General features: G+C 46.1%; 1 protein-coding gene across 5 annotated transcripts; it reads left to right on the forward strand.

Moving 5' to 3' along the window:
- The first annotated feature begins 12,261 nt into the window (after positions 1-12,261).
- On the forward strand, positions 12,262-18,717 carry SPRY2 (sprouty RTK signaling antagonist 2). Of its 5 annotated transcripts, none has more exons than XM_087757283.1 (2): positions 12,262-13,070; positions 16,942-18,717. In XM_087757283.1, exon 2 carries the CDS (start codon positions 16,993-16,995, stop codon positions 17,932-17,934), a length of 942 nt encoding a protein of 313 aa, XP_087613409.1. In that variant the 5' UTR covers positions 12,262-13,070; positions 16,942-16,992; the 3' UTR covers positions 17,935-18,717. The 5 variants fall into 5 exon arrangements, with proteins under 5 accessions (XP_087613409.1, XP_087613412.1, XP_087613410.1 ...); XM_087757286.1 differs by lacking the exon at positions 12,262-13,070 and adding an exon at positions 13,182-13,244; XM_087757284.1 differs by lacking the exon at positions 12,262-13,070 and adding an exon at positions 14,195-14,740.
- Positions 18,718-19,103: the final 386 nt, after the last annotated feature.

Consider the following 19,103-nt stretch of genomic DNA (forward strand, 5'->3'; position numbering starts at 1 on the left):
TGACTACAAAAGGGGTGTGACCTGGGTGTTGTGAGAATTAATTAGCTAATGAGCCTTATCTTCCTGTCGTTACTCAGGTAAAACTTCCATGTGTCTGAAGCCCAGTAACTGCAAAACTTTTGAGGATGAAAGATATGACATTTGTGCTACTTGCACAGCTGAAAACTGCAGTCATTGTTTGCCCCCCCCCGACTCCAGCCAGAGGAAAAATCTGTTAAGCTCTTCCACACACTAGAAAATCCATACAAAGGACTCCAGAAAACTTACAGAGTCAATTAAGGCCTTTTCTTTTCCTCATGATTCTCATTATCGGATTTTCACACAATTGGATCCTACTTCACCATGCCTTCAGAGGGACTCTTGTTAAAGGAAACAGCAGCACTCAGCATCTTACAGGTTTTATTCCCAAGTAAAAAGCTCATTGCAAAACCTAGCAGGCAGAGGCATCCCTCAGCTCCCTGAATCTCCCTAAAAGAGTCTGGAACCATAAAGCTTCCGGGATTAGATTTTCATAAGCTGAGGCCTAAGGTTGTAGAGGATCTTCTCATGCACAGTTACTGCAATTGCATATGTATAGCTGCCTTTTGTACATACAAATGGAGCTTGTATGCTAGTACACGGCTCCAAGGAATCTAAACAGCTATACAAAAATACACATGGGCCTCAGTTTTTATTTTATGATGTGAATGAAGTGAAGAGGGAAGAAGGAGGTGATGGGAAAAAGATGAAATTCAGACCTCATCAGAGTCAAGGGTAGTTTTCCTACAGACTTCAAAAGATTCAGAACTTCATCTGTTACATTTATGTGCTACTGAACCCAGAGATATGTTCAGAAACAGGTTTCACCCTCCATTCATTTGGCAGCCCAACTTCTTCCTGGTTAAATGGTGGAAGCACTGACAAGAATCTTTAAAGAAAATTCTTCCATGATCTAAATCAGTAGTCCCCAATTTTTTTCCAGCTGTCTGGGCCATGTAGCTCCTTCTAAGAGTCAGGGAGAGCTTTGTATCCCAACCCTTACGACTCACATAGCCCGAGGAAGAGCGTACATGGAGGTCCATTGGACTGACATGCAAAGTAGCACAATGTTTCCCAGAAACCATGAGTATGCTATGCAGTTTATTTCCAAGCTGCCCCTGCAGAAGAGGACTGCTGAGTGTAGGCTACAGGCTGGATAAATTGAGTTTGCAGGATGTTTGGCCTATACCTTGCAGAATGGGTGTTTTTCCTCCAAGTTCTCACTGCTTACACAGATCTAATGACCACTAACTGTCCTTCAACAGCCTCTTACATCTTTCTTTTGGGAAGAAGGGGTGGGGGAAATGTGGGAAATGTTCCCTTCCTGTGGCCAGATTTAGCCTTGGTCTATGCAAGTACAACATTGCTGACACTGCTGGAGTTATGTATTGAGTAAAATCCTGGCCACACTAAACTTGATGGCAAAATTCCCATTGATTTTAATAGAGTCTAGATTTCACAACAAATGTTAAGGGAGTGTGACTGCAAGACTGAGGCAAAGGCAAAGTAAAAGCAAGAATGCTTTCCTCACTGCAATTCAGGGACAGGGCATGGTTCTCCAGGGCTTTAAGGCAAGAAATAAAAATACAAATAAATAAATAAAATGGATCCTCCTGTTCAGACAGTTACAAGTTCTTGGCCCTTTTTTCTCCCATCTTCTCATCTACAGACACCCATCCAGCTGCCGTTTCTTCACACTTGACTGTCCAGTTAAGCTTCTCTGTCAGCCCTGCTGTCAATCCTCTTTCAGCACATGATGTCAGCCCTCCTGCCATCTTGCTGACACTCTTTTCAGATGGCAGGATTCACAGCCTTAGCTCAGAGACCTGTTTGTATATCGGAAGACAAATATTTGTCATACTTGCTTCTTGTCCCCCATTAAAAATGAGCTTAGCTAAGAAGGAAAAGCCTGTCAGGAAAGTACTGACACTGGCTTTCTCTGCCAATGTTGTTCCAAAATATTGTTTTTTTCTTTTGACTCTTCAAAAACCTGAGAAGTGAAGGATTCAACTCTGCTGGGGAATAAGCATACATATTCCGTAATGGCTTTTCAAGTGCTTTCCTACATGTAGGTCAGTGAACAGCAGAGTTTTTTGTCATTATTATTGGTTTTATGTGGGGTTTTGTTTTTTTTCCCAATGATCTAATGGTGTCTAGCAGTCATTTTGCATCACTGGGCAAAGGCCATAGCAAACTTGCTAACCATGCATTTTTATACCGCTCCCCAACACAAAAGACACACCCCAGAGCACCCAATCTGGTAGGTTCTAAAACGCTATTCAATTTAACAGCAAAATATTGCCATACACACTGTGTGAGCAGACCTTAGATTAGCATTAGTTGGTACAATGTGACAAATGAGAATGTGTAATTCTCAATCAGAGCAAAGAGTAAGTGAAACAGGTCCATACAGCAAAATCTTCCCATCATGGGTTCCCAATGTGTGAAACGTTTGCAGGATATGGATAACCCCTGGCTTCCATGTGGAGCTGGATTCTCGGAGGATGGAAGTTAGCAATAGTAAATCACCCCAGCTGAGTATCTCCTCCTCAATATAATAAGCTGTTTATTTATCCTGCTGCAAAAGTGTTCTAGGGAGTTGCCAAACAGGAAGGAGATCCTTGCCTGAAGTAATTTGCAATCTAAAGACTGGATCCTACCAAAGCATCTGGTCTGAGGTTTTGAACAGCTTTTACTCCCATAAGATTTCAACAGGTATTCAGGAAGGCCATGTCTTACAGCATGCTGTAAGTTTTGGCTAAAATTGCCTGTAAACTAGTTTCACGCACTTAGCAAGTCTGTGCTACCTTAGTCTTTAAAATACAGCAGAAATGTGCTGTGGATAGGTGAACTGGAGCTAGATGCACAAGGAGATGAAATTATATTAACAGACATATAAACATATCATATTGCAAATGAAAGATAGACAATAACAATACTGGAAAAAAAAAAATGCAAATCTTCCTTTCCATGGCCTGACCCAGGAGTGCAGGGCTGCCAGACTGGATGAGTTAATGCAATAGAGTAAACGGCGCTGCATCTATAGATCACAGACTTAAACCTGCTGCCACACACCTCCTTTCTCATGACAATTTATTTTGCTTAAATACCCCCTGGCCACCCTTAAGCGAACAGTGATGTTCTTTATATCCTGTTAATAGGTGGCATGATAAAGAAATAAGAACACATATCATGTGTTATGTGAGTAAGGAGAATTTAATGCTGCTGGAAATTAGCTAGCACTTTCATTTTTAACTCGATTTTCACAGGGCCCAAACCTCTAGAAAAGTTTGGTTTTCTCCTTTATTCAGTCTCTGGTTTTACTGTCAGTTTTTTGAGGAGTTACATTTCTGGCTGGAATACAATGTTTCAGTCACAGTGCACGGACATTGCAGAATATTGCAAAGAATATTTGACCCCTGCCTTTTATTTCCTAACTGCATCATCAGTGCCAAGCACTGCAGAACTGGGCATTGCTAAATGGCAACGCTAAGTCTAACAGATGTGGATTTTAGTTAGTTAGCATACACTACCTCATGTGATGGCAGGAAATGACAGCTCCAAGGCTGAAATCAGATCCAGGCAGGTGGGCTCCTAAAGGAGCTTGGTGCAAACACAAACGTTGGCCGGTGTGGATCCAGCTGCAGCAACAAAGCCTAAGGTTGCAGGGGCCTTTGGAGAAAAACCTGTAATTGTATTTCAAATTTAATGCATCCTACATATCATTATGCACACACATCATATATGATGTGTCACGTGTGATGATACATCAAGACTGCCTGCATCAGATAGATAAGGGCGACGAGTGCTGCATATATAAAACACTAAGTATGGCATAGATGTCCAGACTCGCCTATGGCAAGACATTTCAGTAATTCTCAGGTGCACGGGTTTTGTTCCTAAATAAACAGATCGACTAAGCCCGAGACATCTTTTTGAACTCCAGGATATGGAGCTCCTGCGAGAGAGGAGAATTGGGGCGAACGGCTTCTCCTTGCAAACTACACAGATTGCTTCCCTCGCTGTGTGGAAGACAAGGGACGAGTTATCCTAGGCATCAGGGCAGATGCAGAAACCTGTGGAAATGAGGAGATAAAAAGTCAAAGCCCAAAGATTGGCTAATAGAGAAAGAAGTGTTGTAACTGCTAAATCACCCAAACTGCTTTGCCAAACTTTGACATGCTTGATTTCCTGTGCTTAAATAATTTTTAGGCTTAAAAAAAAAAAAAAAAAGGATGGGGGGGTGAAGCAAGGAAAAATAACCAGCTGTTCCTTGTATAGTCCAGGAAACATGTTTGATTTATTGCTTTAAGGTTATTTTTGAAGGGGCTGCCTCTGGCAGCCAGAGTGCCGGAGAAGTCACTGAGGCCTGTCCACTTGAAGGGCTCAAACTGTTTCCTGAACAGCCCTTCTTCACTCGTCACCTCCGACAGCTCTTATTGACAACGTGTGACTGGGGCCCCGGAGTGTTTTAAAGCCGCGGGGGGCCGGGGCGGACAATGGGGCTGTCAATTACCTTTTCCCCCGTTGTGAAAAGGGGCCGCGGACAATGCGCCCCGCCGGCGGGGGGTTGTGCCGCTCGGGGCCCGCGACCCCCGCGGCATTCAGCGCCGGGACGTGGCGGTGCCGGCCCCGGCCCCAGCCCCGGCCCCGGCACCGGCCCCGTCTCGGCCGGGCGAAGGTGTAGGTGTCTCCATGGCGAGCTCCGAGGAGGCGGCGGGGGCTCCGCGCCGGCAGCGGCCGCCGCCCTCCGCGCCCCGGCGGGGCGGGCAGGGGGCTGCCCCCCCACCTCTCCCCATCCCCGCTCACCAGCCCGCACCCCGGGGGGAACGCCCAGGCTGCTCTACCTATATTGTGCCTTTAAAAACTTCCTGTATGCCTTGATCACTTGCTGAGAGGACTGTCCATCATACAGGCGCTTTGTCTGGCAGTCACTTCCATTTGAATTTGACTGACTGAGGAAGCCCGAGTTATTTGTAAAGAACAACAAGGCTTTTCATTCATAATTTCAGTAGGGGGACAGGGTGCTAATGACTGAGCTTGAATAACCAGGGAATGTGGTATTCAAGGCAGGAAGAAGCCCAACTGGCTGCCAAATGAGAGGAAGGGAGGGAAGGGGGCGGGGGGGGGGGGGGGGGATGTAGGTGAAAGTGCCTGTGTGAAAAGGCAAACAATGAAATCGGGATCACACACATGTATACAAATACAAATCAGGTTCTCAAAAGGTGAGACAGGCAAAGATAGAAGCAGGAAGGAGAGCTGAGGAAATTCCCGTTTGTATTTCATTAACTTACCTTCAGAATCGGCTTCTGCAATGCTAAAACCGAGAAGGTCTCTGGAAAAGGAGGCTTTCTTCCCTCCTGCCGCCCCCTCACCGCAGAGAAAACGCTTTAGCTCTCTTATACCTTTTTATTACAGAAAAAAACCTTGGGTTTGAAGTTGGGCCGAATGAAGATTTTGCCTCTGCTGCTTAAGCCCTAGCTTTGACAAAACATGAAAGCACTAAAGCTAGCCCGGGCTGCGGCCCAGCACGTACCATCCGTACATACAATTTTGCACATTGGCTGTCTAAATACACAGATTCTCTAACTCTGTGAAGACTGTGTCTTCTCAAAAGTCAAACTTTACCTGATGCAAAATCTGTTCAACTAAATAAAGGTTGTTAACTTTATTTCTGTTGTCTGCAGTGGGATTTTGAATAAGGCATTAACAGAAATTTCCCTAGCTACGACAGATTTTATAGAACCGTAATTTGTGTCCCTGTGGAGAAAACAAACGTACAGAGCTAAGAAAGAAAATAAAAATTGAACAGCACGTAGTTTGGAAAACGTAATTGCTTTGACACAACTTAAGACATCAGAAATTGATATAATTTATTTCAATTTGAATTGTGTTGCAAGAAAGCAACAATAAGAAAACTTAAAATACGTTAAACCGCTTAAACATTTAACCTCAAGAATGAAGGAAGTTTTCCAGTGGGCTTATTTTGCAAGCTCGTTCTGTCAGATGCAGTGGATTTATTGCATATGTTTGTAATGCCATTTCCAGTGCTTCCTTTAGCTTTCGTTAATTAGGACACCATCCTGGGAGCCGCTCTGGGCAGCTGGATTCCTTCCGTGACCTGGAGCACCGCAGACTTTCACTTGGGCTCCAGAAGGCGTCAGGGGCCTGCTTAGGAGGAACAGCTCAGAGATTCAGCTTCTTGCTTAATTTCTGCCTTTGTCTCTGTGGGGCTTTTGAAAGTAATAGGCCTGCTTAAAATACAGGAAAATATGATTACAAAACCACAAATAAGATAGGAGTAGCTACACCAGATGCAGAGACGGAAGTTCAGAGGAACTCTTTAATCAAGTGGTGGGAGTGGATGCTCCTGCAGAGATAACCTTGTTTAGATAATCAAACATTTTGTCCTCTTCCCTCTCTAAGTAAGATAAGTATAATTATCTAACAGTTCCTACTCTGTTTTAAGGTGTTCTGATTCTATTAGACAAAGATCCTGAAATTTTAGTTGTGCGGAAAGACCCTGGAGCCCACAAGGAAATACAATGCCATGGGTCTCCATGTGAAGCAACAGAGAGATTGGACTGGGACCTGGGACTCCTAGTTCTTGCTTTTCAGATAAGTTACTTCTTTCTTTCACCCCTGGGTTTTCTCACCTATAAAATGAACATAGTGACATCTCTTGTAAACTATTTTGAGATCTGCAGAGAAAACTGTGATAGAGTACCCAGTATTTTAACTATCATTGTTGATATTGCCATTATAATCAGGAAAATGAAGACAGTCCTATGCAGATCTGACAGCAGGATCAGGGTCTTTCACAATTTTATTTTCGATTGATGCAACCACACAAACAGTATTTTTTATTGTGTTCTGATTTTCAGACAAATGATGGGGAAACACCAGTTTTTATTTTCCTTTTTGTGCAAAATTCATTCATCTCTAGGAAATGATTGTGTTCTGCACACCTTACCTCTGCTTTCAGGATGTGCTTGTGTGCCACTCGGATGAATACAAGCCTTTCACAACTGAGGAAAATAAAAATAACCTCAGCACATAGGAGAAGGATGATACAATTTTTAACAATTGCTCAATCTGCTTGCTTTGGTTGGCAGCAAAATCTGTAAGTCTTACTTGTACCTATCTCTTGGCTGGCTCGCAAGCTACATGCTACCAATCACTAATTTCTCAGAGGTATTCATTTGAACTCCAGCCTCCAGTGAAGAAAGGTACCTTAAGTTCTGGGAGCAGAGTAGCCGTCACAGCGTGGAGGCCCATGCAAGCTACCTCGCACTTCCGAGAAGAGCAGGCATCTGCAGCTCTTCCAGCTACGTTGCTTACAGTACCCAAGATATTAATTTACCTTTCCACTACATTGCAGTTTAGAGCTAGTTTGGGTATCTCTACATCAGTGGTTTTCTAATGTGATCTGCAGATTCCTATGGACTAAATGGGAGGTCTTATAATTTATAATTTTCTAAAAAAGTCTGCACTTCCCTTATGATTTTTTTTTTTTTGTCTTCTAAAGCACAGAAAAAGTCTACGGATTGAAGAAGTTTGAAAACTGCTGCTGCAAACCACAGCAGAGATGTGGTAAGTCTCTTCATGAAACCTTCTTGTTCCCAAATATCCTGTAACTGTTAACATTGACCTCTTCCATTTCTTCTGAGTCACTTTAATCCTGGGTCAACACACAAGTGTCTGCATCCTGCTACAAAATATTTTGGGAATTTCCAAACTAGCACTTAGTTACTAACATTTTAATAGGCAATCGGTTCATTTTGCATAAAATTCTAGTATAGTCAAGCCCAGTGTTATCTAGCCTCTAATTGAAATGAGGCTAGAGAGTGCAGTGTTGCAAACGCTGACAGACGTGGCTTGTCTGTGTTGTCATTCTCATGATTACTTCTACCAAAGCAGTCAAAAATGTTAGAAGGAAAATCCTAGGACAAACAAATACACCATAAAAAGCCTGCTATAATACCAGTTTAGCAAATAAACTGCACTTAGTCCTGTCCACACCAAATTGTCCTACTTTTGAACATTTGGTCTCAAGGTATTTGAGAAGAGAGAACTAATTATACAATGCATTGTATAAGCTGGAAAGGTTTATAAAGTTGAATTCCAAAAAACCAATGCTGATTTTATCAAGGACACAAATATAACCAAATAACATTGAACGGCACATCAAAGAGCATACTAGCTTTATTAGAACAATTTATATGCAAAAGCTCCACATTATATTATAAGTACTAAATGTATGTATTCTTTAGTATAATTTCAGAAGGATCAGGAAAGGGATTTGTTTATTTTTTAAGTTTACATAAGTGCATTTGGTATTCAACAAGAAAATATTCTCCTGGCAACTGTCCCTCCATATAGTGGGGCAATCATGAGATGAGATAAAGTTACATGGGATCTGGCCTATATTACCTTTAAGGAGGGTGGCGATCATTAGCTAGATCTGAATAACAGTAGCTTAATCCCAGAAGATCTGGGCATCACTAAAAGCAGGAGATCAAACCCCAGCAGCTGCAGAGCATGTGTATTCTCAACCAGAGCAGCAGGTATTTATTCAATTTTTCACATTTAACAGTGCTACTCCTTGTCCTACCAGACTGGGTTCCCAGTAGCACACCGAATGTATTGCCTTTGCTTATTTTCCCCTCTTAAGGAATTCTGGGATTTCCTTCAGGTAACCTACAGTGAAAAATCACAAAAGCAAAACTAATGGTACTGAGTCAGAGACCTACTTTTCTTCACAAAAAAATGTCCAACTGTTCACAGTACAGTGAGTTTGACTTCTCTGTTTGTCTCTATATCTAAGTGTCCTTGTCTGCCCTGAGAATCTCAATGAAATATCAATAGGCAAAAAGCTTCACAGCTAATCACAAACTACTTTTAAAAAAATCCTATAATTCTCTTATGTACATTACCTTTTTCAGAGTAACGAACATGAAAGACAATCAATTAAAGGTTTAAGTTTCTAAGGAAATACTGGGCATTAGAAGCAGTGTGCAGCCAAACTTAGTCCTTTCAGAATCAATATCCTTATATCGCTGCATTAACTCATGAGATAATGCACAAAATGTTCTGAAAGTCAGCAAAATTTACTGCACTTTCATTCCCTTGTGAGAAGCAGTTCCTTATGAATGCACTTCCTTTTCTTTTACAAAAAGGGGAAGGTACTACTTGTTTTCAAGTCCTGTGTCTGAAAATTAAACCAAGTAAAATTTGTGACAATTTGAGGATATTGCAGAAAAGTTTCAACTGTTTCAGAAGAGTTTCTCTCATGTCAGAGTCCTCACTCTGCCCAGCCCTTCACCTGAAGTCACTGAAATTGCTACTCTTCTAATATATCATGAACACACACATCTATATGTGTATGTAAACATAGATATAGATATATGTATATGTGTGTGTGTACACATACATGTACACAACAGCTACATTCCTCTGCTGAGAATGAGCTAAAGACCTTCATCTCCAAAACACAAAGTCTGCTTGGGTTAAAAGCAAAAAATTCATGCAGTGGTTAGAGCAAACCACTAGGGGAAACATAGTTACATGCATTAAGCCACTATCCATGACAAGAAATGCGAAATGTGAGTGATATATGTAATCCTGAGAAAGCTGGTTCCAAGGAATCATCAAATTAAAGGCCTGAGAATTCAGCTTTCAGGTTCCAACCCGAAAACAAACAAACAAACAAGAAAAGCTCACTTACTTCTGCATATTTGTGCACTAGTTATTGATTACCTGTGTGCAAGTTAAGTTTGTGCATGAATCTTTGCAGGTTTGCTGTTTCTCTTTCAAACTCAGCAGTACTATGATGCTGTATGCTTCGGGGTTTTTTTGGGTTTGGGGTTTTTTTTGCTATAAGACATTGACACTTCACCATTTTGCACACATGACTGGCTCTGTGAATAAAAATAGCTTCACTGTTTTCGTACCGGTCTTTGGGACTACTCACTGTATTAAGTGTATACACCTGTACTTGAGAACTGGCCTATAAATTGCCGATTGCACTACGGACCAACAGATTTAAAAATGGTGTTATGAAATTTCCAGTTTAAACACTATTTATATACTCAGTATAAACACTGATAAATAATCTAACAGACCTTTCCCATGTGTATAGGCTTGCACAAAGAGTTCTTCACCTATTTTTGACTCTGCTGTGTGGGAGGAAGTGATTTTTCTCCTTCCACAGTGAAGTGAAATTAAGATCGTGTCTTGTCTTTCCCGGGTATTTTAACCTATGCTCGTCCCTCACAGGTGAATCCCACGGATTTCCTTGCCGACACAAGAGTCCGCAGCCTGCACATAAGGCAGCCCTCCCAGGACGCCCAGCTCGGTCCTCAGCGCATCCACGGGCGACGCCACGCCGGTGGGTGCCCCGTCCCGTGGGGGGAGCCCAGGGGAAGGCCCATGGGCTTCCTCCCGCCCTTCCCCTGCTCGCAAAGGCCGCTGCCTGGCGCCGGGGCTGCTGCCTCCCCGGAGCCTCCGGCGGGTTCCGCAGGGGCGCCGGCCCCCACCGTCCCCCGCCCCGGCGCCGCGCTCCCTCTGGCGGGGAGAGCGGCCGCGCCACCGCCTCCCTGCACCGGCAGCGCTGAATGAAACCCAGCCCCGGGGCTGCGGCTCCAGCAGCGGGGCCGCCCCCGCCCCGACGGGCATTTTGCTCCATCCGCGGCTCCTGGGGGGCGAGGAAGGTGGGGACGGGGCGGCCGCCGGGGCCCTGAGCACCGTCCTCGGCGAGGCGGCAGCAATGATGTGCAGGCTAGGGGCTGGTGAAGCCCGCGTGAAAGGAAAGAAGGTGGTAGACCCGCATAACTCAGGCTAACCTTACTGTCAAGCAACTATGGAAAATAATTTGCAGGTTCAGAATGTTATTGTGGAAGAATGGATATTCGCGTATAAAATTATGAAAACCCGAAGGCCGCCCGTGTAAGACACTGCCCTTTTATTTCCATGTTTTTATTGAGAATGACCACCCCCGTCAAAAAGCGGTGACTAGCAGGTGTAGAAGAGGAAGTGCCTGCAAAATTGCCTCAAGTAGTAAAAAAGGCTGGTGGGGTTTTTGCACCGAGGATTGTTCATGTAAATAATGCAATGCATTACTGCCTTACACATCGTGTATATTTTAAGCAGTGCCACACGTGACACGGGTATATTCGTGCTCGGTGCATGCCTACGTGGATACGCTGCTTTGCACGCTTAAAGATACATGTAGGCGCAAGATGCCCGGGGCCAGCAACAGTGGCCCCGTCGGTAATTTCAGCTCGTACAAAAGGGACCGAGCTGTGGCCGTGTCAGGAAACGCCCGAAGACAAACAGTCACGTTTGTGAGCTGCTCGCAGACCGTGTCCCCCACACGAATGGGAATTAATTAAAACAATTTTTTTCTTTTTTTTTCTCCCTAAGAAAAAAAACAGAACAGCCTTCCGCACAGGCGGGGAGACCCCGCTCCTGTCCGGGCCGCCGCACACCCCGCTGCTGCCCGAGGCGCGGGAAGCTCCGCGGCGGGCTGCTGGCGGCCTGTCCCGTCCCGCCGCCCGCTACCCACGCCGCTCCGCGGCCCCGCTCCGCGCTCCCGCCCGGACACGGGGGCGCCCCCCGCGCCGCCTGACGGCGTTAATCCGCGGGACAATGCCCCAAGTCATCCCCCTGCCTTCTCCCCCCCTGCGCGGCCAGGAACCGACTGCTGGGGGGGGGGGGGGGGAGAAAGTGTAAACTTTTATTCCACTCGGTTAAAAAAACACGGGGGGGGAGGGGGGGGGCACCTGGAAATGGGTCTCCCGAAAGCCGGCAGCGCCGGCGAGAGCGTGCCGCCTCCCCGGGAGAAGCGAGCTCCCCTCGGCTCCCCTGCAAACCTATCGCTGCCTGCCTCTGAATAAATACACGAGCACAAAAGCAACCCCAAGCGTCGTGTGACCGCGCACGCAGGAGCCTCCTGTGAAAACAGGCTGTGGCCGGGCCCCGGGAGCGGGGCTGCGGGGCTCCCCGCCGCCCCGCGCAGCGCCGGGGCCGGGGCCGGGGCCGGGGCCGGCGCGGTGGCGGTGGCGGTGGCGGCAGCGGCGGCGGCGCTGCCCTTTTGAATGCCTCCCGCAGCTCGGAGTGCTGGCAGGGCGCTGGGAGCGCCAGTGAATGTAGCCCCGCAGAGCCAATGAGCTGGGACCGGATGCGATATATCCTCTGGGACAACAACTGCTCTGTTCCTCCTCAGATCCACATGACGCCATTTACTGCTGCTTTTGCAGAGAGATCACCCTACCTCCTCCGGAAAGAAAAAGAGAGAGAGGGAGAGAGCGAGCGAGCAGAAAAACGCCGAGCCCCTACAGCTCAGATCTCAAATCTTCCTCCTCCTCCTCCACCTCCTCCAAACACACAACAACAACCACCACCAAAAATCCGCTGCGCTCCCAAAACACCCCCCCCCCCCGATTGCAAACCACAGAGCTGCCTGCAACACACACACGCTCGCAGAGGGAGCGAGAAAGCTAGAGGGAGAGAGGGGAGAGGAGCTTGCAGCAAGCAGCTTCTGAGCAGAACGGCTACATTGCACAAGCTGCTTTTTTGGAGGAGCTCAGTGGAAGAAAGCTTTGGGATTTTATTTTAGATCCACTTTATTTTGTTTTCTTTGGCTTTCCCCTTCCTCTTGATCATTTGCAACAACAACAAAAAAAGTGACTTGGTATTGGCGATTCGGCCTCCTGTTCATTGAGGAAAAAAAGGAAAGTGTGTGTGAGAGAGACTGAGTGATTTCTTTTTAGGAGCAAAGAAAACCCACCCCGATCCGGAGAGGTGTTTTTATTATTATTATTATTATAGTATATACGCGCACACACGTATTTATAATCGATCTGGGGAGAGGGACCTAACTTTGCTCTGGACTTTTTTACATGGTGATCATTCTCACTCTAATTTGGAAGTTGGACTAAAGCAGAGTTTGGAAAAGAATTTTTTTTTGCTTTAGGGCTGGATTTATTTGCAAACCGCAGGAAGAAGAAAATACAAGAGAGAGAGGGGTTTGGTGCAGCGCCGCGATCACGGTGAGAGCCTTTTCCTTCTTTGCAAAACAAGCTTTTCAGTACTCCCGCCCCCCCCCCCCCTTGGTTGCTCCAAGAAAACTCGTGGAAATGTTTGAGGCCGATCCCTTTTCCATTCGTACAGGTTCTCCCTCTCCCCCCTTCCCCTCTCCTTCCTTTCCCAGAGAGGAGCCGGAGGTGGGATTTCGGAGCGGTTTCTCTCCGGGAAGGGGGGGGGGGGGGAAGCTCCGCTGGGGTTTGCGGGCTGCGCCGCGTTTGCGCCCCGCCGGGGTGCCTCGGGGGCGCGGGGGGCGGCAGGCTGCGCGGGGGGCGGAGGGCTGCGCGGGCGCGGAGGCATGCCTGCGGGGGCTGCGAGCGGGGCGGGGGGGTGGGTGGAGGGGGGAAGACGACTTCGGCGTGTTCTCCCTGCTGCGGGGAGCCGGGCACGGGCGGTCCTGCGCGCTCCTGCCTCGCTGGGCACGCGTGGGTTTCCAGCAAGCCCCGGGGTAGATGAAGGGAGGGCGCTGCGGGGTTGGCGAGCGCCGGGGCTGTTTGTACCCCCGTCTTGGGGGAGAGGGAGCAACCCGCCTTTCAGTGCGTGATTTACGCCCGTCTGTAGTGGCGTCGGGAGATCCGTGCAATTCGGAAGTGAGTGCATGTCCGGTATAAGCATATATGTCTGTGTCTATACATGCACGTATATTTCGCGTGTGATGAAATTAATTCGGTCCATAAGACGAGGAAAGTTCTTCCCCAGGTTCTTCTATGCAGAGGATATGTGTGGAGGGGAAGGAAAGCCTTAATTTTTGCTTTAACTTTTTTTTTTTTTGCCCCCTTTGGTGGGTTTACTTTGTAACAACCCCCCTCCCCCCCAAAAAAAAGCTGCTGGTGTTTTCAGCAAGCTATTTGTGTGTCAGTTTGCCCCACCCCGATGGTAAAGTCCCTTTTGCCCTAATCCATAGTCTGATCACACACTCGGCCCTTAATGGGGGTTTCAAAGCACTTTGAAAGAAGAGGAGGTGGTTGGTGTGTGTGCGGTGGGGATGGGGGTGGGGGTGCCTTGCACAGGCTCCGGACACAAAACAGAAATTCACGGGCAGAGGACTTCTCCCCCTGAGGCTCGCCTTCTCCCAGCCAGCCAGCCAGACACGGGGTTTTTCCACAGCACGCAAGAAGCCCCTTGCGTTTTAAACTTCCCCAAATGTGCCGAACGCGAAACCCGGCCCCCTTGCTCCCCCTTTTGCCAATCCCAGCTAGGAAAAGTTAGCAATCATGGCACTTAAGCTCTGCGAGAGTGGACTTTGGCTTTTGGAAGTGGGGAATCGTGTTATCACACACATGCACACACAAAAAGGCAAATGCTGCTTCTCTGCTCTTGGTGGATGGAAAGGAGAGAGGTGCTAGATGAGAGGAGGGAGAGACGTGCTTTCCCGTAAGAATTTTCAGGCAAATATATGTTTGCAAATAAATGCGCTGGAGGTTTGCATCTTGTCCTGTTAGCGGATCCATCCAGGGGAGAAAAAGGAGGATCGCCCGGCTCGGACCGATGTCCCACTGAAAATGCCTGCTGGGTCCCTTCGGGCTGGGGCGGCGGGGGGCGGACTGAAGTTCAGGCAATTTGCAGAATATGCGTAAAATAAGAGGAGCTTTTCCAGCGGCTGGCTTTGTGGAGCTGAATGGGTGCTTACGGCAAGGTGAGAGGGGGTAATCTGCCCTTTGCCCAACTGTCCCGGAGGTGTTGTCTCAGACCGTCTCCAGGGCGCCTTGCATTACCCGGGAGGGGAAGGCTTCTTTAGCATCTCTCGGGGGAGGGCAGGGGGGAAGAGTTAAAAGGAAACATGGGTTTGACTTTCCTGATAAGGCGGCTGCGGCAGCCCCCTCCCACCTCCCAGCCCAGAGGATGTCTCCTGGTTATCTCCAGGTTGTCTGCACTTGCGGGGTTGCCGGCGGCGCCTGCGGCCGCGCTCCTGCGGGCGAGGGGCTGCCGCCGCCCACCTGCTGCGCGCCCCCTCCGCGCCGGGATGGAGCCTGCCAAGGGGAAGGGGTTTTCTCCTCCAGCGCCCACCTTGGCGTCTGCGGGGGGCTCCGCCACCGAGACCGGTGTCGTCTTAAGCGCCTGCAGGTCAGGGTCAGCTCTGCTTTTGCACTGGGTTGTCATTTCTGGAGAGGCAGGGTTTGATTCGGCGTATCTTCTCGGCTGGCTGAGTCTGGCTACAGTCTGGACGTGGAGGGCAGACAGGGCTGCTAGTTCCTCTCAAGGATGGGGAAAGTATTTTATTTTCTGTTCTTTTTTATCGCCAGATAGTTTCAGGTGAGGAAATGTCTACTTAGGCTGTTGGTTGAAACTTTTTATATGGCAAAGGAAAACATAAGCAATGATTCAAGATAAGTTTGCAAGACTTTTTTTTGGGGGGGGGGGGGGATATATACCATGACATACACTCTGTGTCGAAAACCAGGATTTGGCAATATTTAAAATAGGTGGTCACTCTTAAAACTTAGATTTTTTAATTTTTTTTTTTAAAGAAAAAGCACTTGAGGGGAGGGAGCCAGGGGGAGTTAAAAGGTTAAATGTTTTCCACTGCTGTTAGAATAAAGTCAGTGTCTTGAGGTATTCATTGTTAAACTGTTTGGCTATATTTTGTTATACTGCGGTATAGTATTATTGTTGGTAACTGATGTGTACAGAGTAACACTATGGTGCTCTTTCTAGGTATAATTGAAGACATTGTGTGGTCCTTGTAAGAAGCTTGGTTCCTGCTTGGGTTTTAATTGTAAAATATTGTTCTGGATTTTTGTATAGGTAATTGGATTTTGGAACCACTTTAAGATATGATAAAGGCAAAACAAATATTAACTAATTTAGAGGGCAGTACTTGAAACTTTTGCATATCCGAGTGTGGAAGTTAGTTATTTACAAGTTCTCATCTTCTGGGTCTTTTACTGGGTTTCCATTTAAATTCTTAAGTCTGCATTTCTGCTTTGTAGTTAATGAACCTTTAAAGTCATATTTGCAATCAAGTAGACTTCTTGGATGCTGGCATTGTTTGGTTATATTATGCATGCCTCTGTCCCACAAGCCACTCTTGGTAATATTTACAGTTTGAAACGTAGTCTATGGAATTTTTTACACGTTTTAAAAAAATAAAACTGTGGTAGCATTGCTTTTGTAGTATTGAGCCTTAAAATAACAATCGCAGTGGTGTACACAAGTATGACACACACTAAAATACTGGAGAGAGATATTTTTACTTGCACTGTTGAAGTTTTTGGTAGCACTAACTCATTTAATGTCTAACCTCAAACATTTTATTGCTATTTAGTGTTTTTCTTGGGACCATTGGTATTAAACTAAAATTTCCTATTTACATCATGTAAAGTTTAATGTGTAAAGAGACTAGCCTACCAAAATATTATCCAGTTTTAAACAAAATTGGAGAATTATATGTCTGTCATCAGCAGGTCACATTACACTTGCTAAATACTTGCAGGCTTTTTTTTTTTTTAGTGTAAGTTTTTCAGTAGCCTGATGTGAAAAGAAGAGCCACTTCAAGTGGCTGAAATGTAATCACTATAAAGGCCACAGTCTAACCAGAAGATGGCCTGGGAAGCCTTAGTTAGCAGCCGCAAGACCTAGACTTTCTAGAGCCACGAGTTAAGATGCGTGGACCTAGAACAGAATCCCTTTAAGCTCTCCACAGGAGTAGGCAGGACAGGCCGAGGGAAGTACATTCAGCTGAACAGCACCCGCGCTCCGCCCCAGATGTGACTCCTTTTTTAATGGCTGATGCATTACTTGATGGTTTGCGGTGCTGTGGGATCCTGCAGGCTTGAGAGGCTGCTGGAGAGAGCATGAGATGTGTTGCAATAGTGAATCCTCTTTTTGTTGCTCCAGGATTTCAGATGTGTTCTAAGCCTGCCGGGGTGAGCACGCTTCCGGGCCCTGATGGAGACGAGAGCTCAGCACGGCAGCGGGTCGCAGGCCTTGCTACAGGCTCGGCGTGACAGTGGGAGACTGCACGGGGAGCCCGACCTGCGGGATGTCCTGACGCAGCAGATTCATGTCTTGTCGCTGGACCAGATCAGAGCCATCCGAAACACGAATGAGTACACGGAGGGACCTACGGTGGCTCCACGGCCGGGGGTCAAGTCCGCTCCTCGGCTAGCAACCCAACCCAAAAATGAAAGGCCCCATGGCTTGCCCGAGCATCGTCATTTTAGCCGGATTCAGCACACGCAAACACACACCTCTCCTCGGGTGCCTCTGTCCCGATCCATCAGCACGGTCAGCACAGGTTCGCGGAGCAGTACAAGGACAAGTACAAGCAGTAACTCATCTGAGCAAAGACTTCTAGGATCATCTTCGGGGCCAGTTGCTGACGGGATAGTCCGAATGCAGCCCAAGTCTGAGCTCAAGTCAAGTGAGCTGAAGCCACTGAGCAAAGAAGACTTGGGAGCGCACAGCTACAGGTGCGAGGACTGTGGAAAGTGTAAGTGTAAGGAGTGCACTTATCCAAGGACCCTCCCATCATGTTGGATCTGTGACAAGCAGTGTCTTTGCTCAGCCCAGAACGTGGTCGATTACGGGACTTGTGTTTGCTGCGTGAAGGGCCTCTTCTATCACTGCTCTAACGATGATGAGGACAACTGTGCTGACAACCCCTGCTCCTGCAGTCAGTCGCATTGCTGCACTAGGTGGTCCGCTATGGGTGTGATGTCCCTCTTTCTGCCTTGCTTGTGGTGTTACCTGCCAGCCAAGGGTTGCCTTAAGTTGTGCCAGGGCTGTTACGACCGGGTAAATCGGCCTGGGTGCCGTTGTAAACACTCCAACACCGTTTGCTGCAAAGCTCCCAGTGTCCCCCCCAGGAACTTTGAAAAGCCAACATAGCATCACTAGTCAGAAATACTAAAGTAATAAGGATTATTTTAACGTACATATGCAACCAACTAAGCAGCTATGGTCTTGGCACTGTAGTAGAAGGGTTGGGGATATATTTTGCTGTTTGCAGTGAAATGCTTTCCTCTGTGTGTGCCATCTTAACTGATACACTTGTTAGAATCCAGCTAGTGGGATACAGAAAAAAAAATGGGATGCAGTACATTGTGACCCACATATTGCATAAGCTAAAGCAACACAGACACTCCTAGGCAACTCTATTGTTTGTGAATAGTACTTGCAAAATTTGTAAATTAGCAAATGACTCCTTTTTTTCATTGTTTTCTGCCAGAGATAATGTGCTATATTTTTGTATATACAATAATATTTTCAACTGTGAAAAATAAGTGGTGTCATAAGACATGGCACAGTCACAAAATATTATACTAATATGTTGTACATTCGGAAGAATGTGAATCAATCAGTATGTTTTTAGATTGTATTTTGTCTTACAGAAACCTTCTATTACAAGACTCTGATTTCCCTTTGGGCTTCATGTATATTGTACAGTTACAGTAAAATTCAGCCTTTATTTTCTAATTTTTTCAACATATTGTTTAGTGTAAAGAATATTTATTTGAAGTTTTATTATTTTATAAAAAGAAATATTTATTTTAAGAGGCATCTTACAAATGTCACCCCTTTTTATGAGGACGTCATAGTTGCTGCAAATAAGGGGTGAACGATGCATATGTTCACTATAAAATAGAAAATATATTAACGTTTGAAATTAAACTGGGCTACTTGTCATTTTTTCCCGTCATTTATTGTTCTGAGTTGGGAAAGCTGGTACTTCTAATTGCAAACTTCACAGTGATATAGTCACAGTGAGTCTAATAGGAAAACTAAAATGGAATTTTTAAGTGCATTTTGTTGTTGTTGTTTACTACTTCACCTGAAAATAATGCAGGATTTTTGCTTCCTTCCTTTGCACAAATGCCCCTTATACTGTTCCTACAATGGAAAAGGAAAATGAACATAGGAAAATGCATTAATTCATTCCAGACTAGGACTAATAGGCACTGAAAGCTTGACCTATTCTATAAGTGATGAGCTTTTGTGCTTCAAATAGGAAATAAGTAATCATTCACAAAAAATGTTAGGCTTGCATGGCTTTACTC

Source organism: Nipponia nippon, unplaced genomic scaffold (genome assembly GCF_047370975.1).
Source record: "Nipponia nippon isolate SJK-2023a ecotype South Korea unplaced genomic scaffold, ASM4737097v1 scaffold_2, whole genome shotgun sequence".
Lineage (NCBI taxonomy): Eukaryota > Metazoa > Chordata > Aves > Pelecaniformes > Threskiornithidae > Nipponia > Nipponia nippon.